Source organism: Cucurbita pepo, chromosome LG15 (genome assembly GCF_002806865.2).
Source record: "Cucurbita pepo subsp. pepo cultivar mu-cu-16 chromosome LG15, ASM280686v2, whole genome shotgun sequence".
Taxonomy (NCBI): Eukaryota; Viridiplantae; Streptophyta; class Magnoliopsida; order Cucurbitales; family Cucurbitaceae; genus Cucurbita; species Cucurbita pepo.
Genome location: NC_036652.1, coordinates 2,151,782 through 2,154,880, shown reverse-complemented (window position 1 = coordinate 2,154,880; position 3,099 = coordinate 2,151,782). Strand labels below are relative to the sequence as shown.

Genomic DNA, 3,099 nt, shown 5'->3' with positions numbered 1-3,099 from the left:
ATTCTACTTTAAAACGACACGCTATCAAAAGATAAAAATACCCGTTTATGAAACTTCTTACCCTCTCGATGAAAATAAATAAAATCGCAAAATGCTGTAAAAAAATATTTTATTCGGTATGGTATGTTTGGAATAATATAATGTTAAAGAAAAAGACATACCTATGTACTAAATATAGGCTCGACTTTATAGTTTTAGAATAATATAATTTCTTTACTTTCATGTATCGTGCGACAATCATGCTTATTCAGGGTGTGCAGTATGCAGCAGCATGCCTATTCCAGTTCATTCTATATTATTTTATTATTATAATTTAGGTACTGTGGCGTCTCGTCAAATTCATGTCTAGGCCTGTCGAAGCTAATTTCTCTAAAAATGTTCTATAAGGGAGGTGATTATTTGTCAATTTTTCATATCTAGGTTATATACTATCCATGTGTATTCCTTATTGCTTGATAGTCTATAACATTGCTTTCTCGAATCGATTTTCAAATATTTTCTATAACTTTCTCTGACTCTGTTTTCTAAAACCCTTTTTCAATAGCAGGGTCGAAGATATAAGAATACATCACCCGTGTTGATGACGACTAATTTTTTAGTTGACTGATTTATTCTAGGGTAAGAGTAAATGTTGCAAAACCGTGCTGCAAATACAGATAAAGTGCAATTGTGATACTGTCCGACTGCCATTTTTTTCGTTTGATTATTTTTTGGACAAATTATTCAAACGAGCCGCTGTAATATGCTTGCCTCATGAAATTATTAGATACAAATTTAAAAATACGCACATGAAATTATTAGATACAAATTTAAAAATACGCATCCCTAATGTCCTAATAATCAAATAATAAAAAATCATAAGTGATATCGTAGTAGTTTCATCAAATAATTTCTCCATTATCGATTTTGTGAGATCCTATATCGATTGGAGAGGGAAATGAGTGTCAGTGAGGATGTTGGGTCCTGATGTAAGGGCCAAGATCCACCGCTAGTAGATATGGTCCTCTTTGGGCTTTCCCTTTCGGGGTTTCCCTCAAGACTTTAAAATGTTGTCTGCTACAGGAAGGTTTCCACACCTCTTTATAAATGGTATTTTGTTCTCCTCCCCAACTAATGGTTTCCACACCCCCTTATAAATGGTACTTTGGTTTCCACACCTCTTTATAAATGGTATTTTGTTCTCCTCCCCAACTAATGGTTTCCACACCCCCTTATAAATGGTACTTTGTTCTCCTCCCCAACATCACAGTCACCCCCCTTCGGAGCCCAACGTCCTTACTGGCACACCGTCTCGTGTCTACCCCCTTCAGGGAACAGCGAGAAAGCTGGCATATCGTCCTGTGTCTGGCTCTGATATTGTCCTTTTTGGGCTTTTTCTTTCGGGCTTCCCTCAAGGCTTTAAAACGCGTCTACTAGGGAAAGATTTCCACACTCTTATAAATGGTGTTTTGTTCTCCTCCCCCACCAATGTGGGACATCATCACACCATGAAGGGGTAGATTGTGAGATCCCACCTCAGCTGGAGACAGTAACGAATTATTCTTTATAGACACATTTTAAAAACTTTGAAGGAAAGCCCGAGAGGGAAAATTCAAAGAGAACAATATCTACTAACGATAAGGTTGAGATATTACAGATCAGATCTGCCATTATCATTTCGTTTTGTTTAAACTAAACCCTAAAGGGTTCAAATGTTTGTGGATAGCCACCCAACACTTCTTCCTTAGCTGGATTCCATAAGAAATTGAGGAGATAATATGATTTTAAGTGATCATTTTAGGTACTAAACAAGAAAACCATTAACCATGATGTGGAAATCCGACATGTCGTTTGTCACTTTCCCAACACACTGGCTGATTCAGTCTTCGTGTTGAAAAAAATTGGTTACTTCCCAGTTATGTGTCTGTCCCACGTGGAATATAATAATCCATTTCTTTGACTAATCCAACAATCCCTCAAAACGACAACGTTGCATCGCTGTAGCCCATCACCCTCTCAAGCCGGCTTTGCTTACTCCACTTTTGACTCTTCAATCTCCCATCACTCTATAAAAACCTTCTCATTTCCATGCAAACTTCATCACAAACAAACCTCTCATTCTCTTCTCTTCTCTTATCCAATGGCGATATCGGGTTATAGTCCAATGCTCGTTCTCGCTATCTCGATAGCGGTTGTGCTACTCACCTTCACGACCCCGGTCGTGCATGGCCAAGGCACTCGCTTAGGTTTCTACTCCAACTCTTGCCCTCAAGCCGAGTCCATCGTTGCATCTACCGTTCGATCTCATTTCCAATCCGACCCATCGATTGCACCTGGGTTGTTGAGGATGCACTTCCATGATTGCTTTGTTCGAGGTTGTGATGCTTCTGTACTCCTATCTGGCTCTAATAGCGAGAGGACTTCACCTCCGAACCTTTCGTTAAAAGGGTTTGAGGTGATCGACGATGCCAAGACGCAGCTTGAAGCTGCTTGTCCTGGTGTTGTATCTTGTGCCGATATTCTTGCGCTTGCGGCTCGTGACTCAGTGGTTATGGTAGGACCCATGTATCTGATTTTGATAAGGATTGGTTTGCATGCATTGTGTGGGTGAGGTCATTTTGTTGATAACTTTATTTGTTTGAATGTAGACAAGTGGATTGCGTTGGGGTGTGCCCACAGGACGAAGGGATGGCACGGTTTCAGTGGCTTCAGAAGCTAACGATTTACCTGGATTTACTGACTCCATTGATGTTCAAAAGAAGAAATTCAGCGATAAGGGTCTCAACACTCAAGATCTTGTTACTCTCGTGGGTAAGACCATATACATATATCTTTGTTATTACATTAAACAAGCTAAGTTTAATCCCTAAAACTCGAGTGCGTGTTGACCAATATAAGTATATAAAAATCATAAATGTATTTGTTTAAGCCCACCACGAGTAGATATTGTCCTTTGGACTGTGTTTTTTAGGTTTTTAGGTCGGTTAGGGAGAGGTTTTCACACCCTTATAAAAAAAATGTTTCCTTTCGGTTCTACTCAAGGTTTTTAAAACGCGGGTTTCCACACCCTTATAAATAATGTTTGCTTTCGGGGCTCAAGGTTTTTAAAACATGTCTACT

General features: G+C 39.2%; 1 protein-coding gene across 1 annotated transcript in view; it reads left to right on the top strand.

Moving 5' to 3' along the window:
* Positions 1-2,084: 2,084 nt before the first annotated feature.
* The window catches only part of LOC111811345 (peroxidase N1-like), a 3,144-nt gene continuing 2,129 nt past the window's right edge, over positions 2,085-3,099 (top strand). The window contains exons 1-2 of the mRNA XM_023698148.1: positions 2,085-2,533; positions 2,628-2,790. Coding sequence (XP_023553916.1) covers positions 2,120-2,533; positions 2,628-2,790 — 577 coding nt within the window. The 5' untranslated portion in view covers positions 2,085-2,119. The remainder of the gene's footprint in view (positions 2,534-2,627; positions 2,791-3,099) is intronic.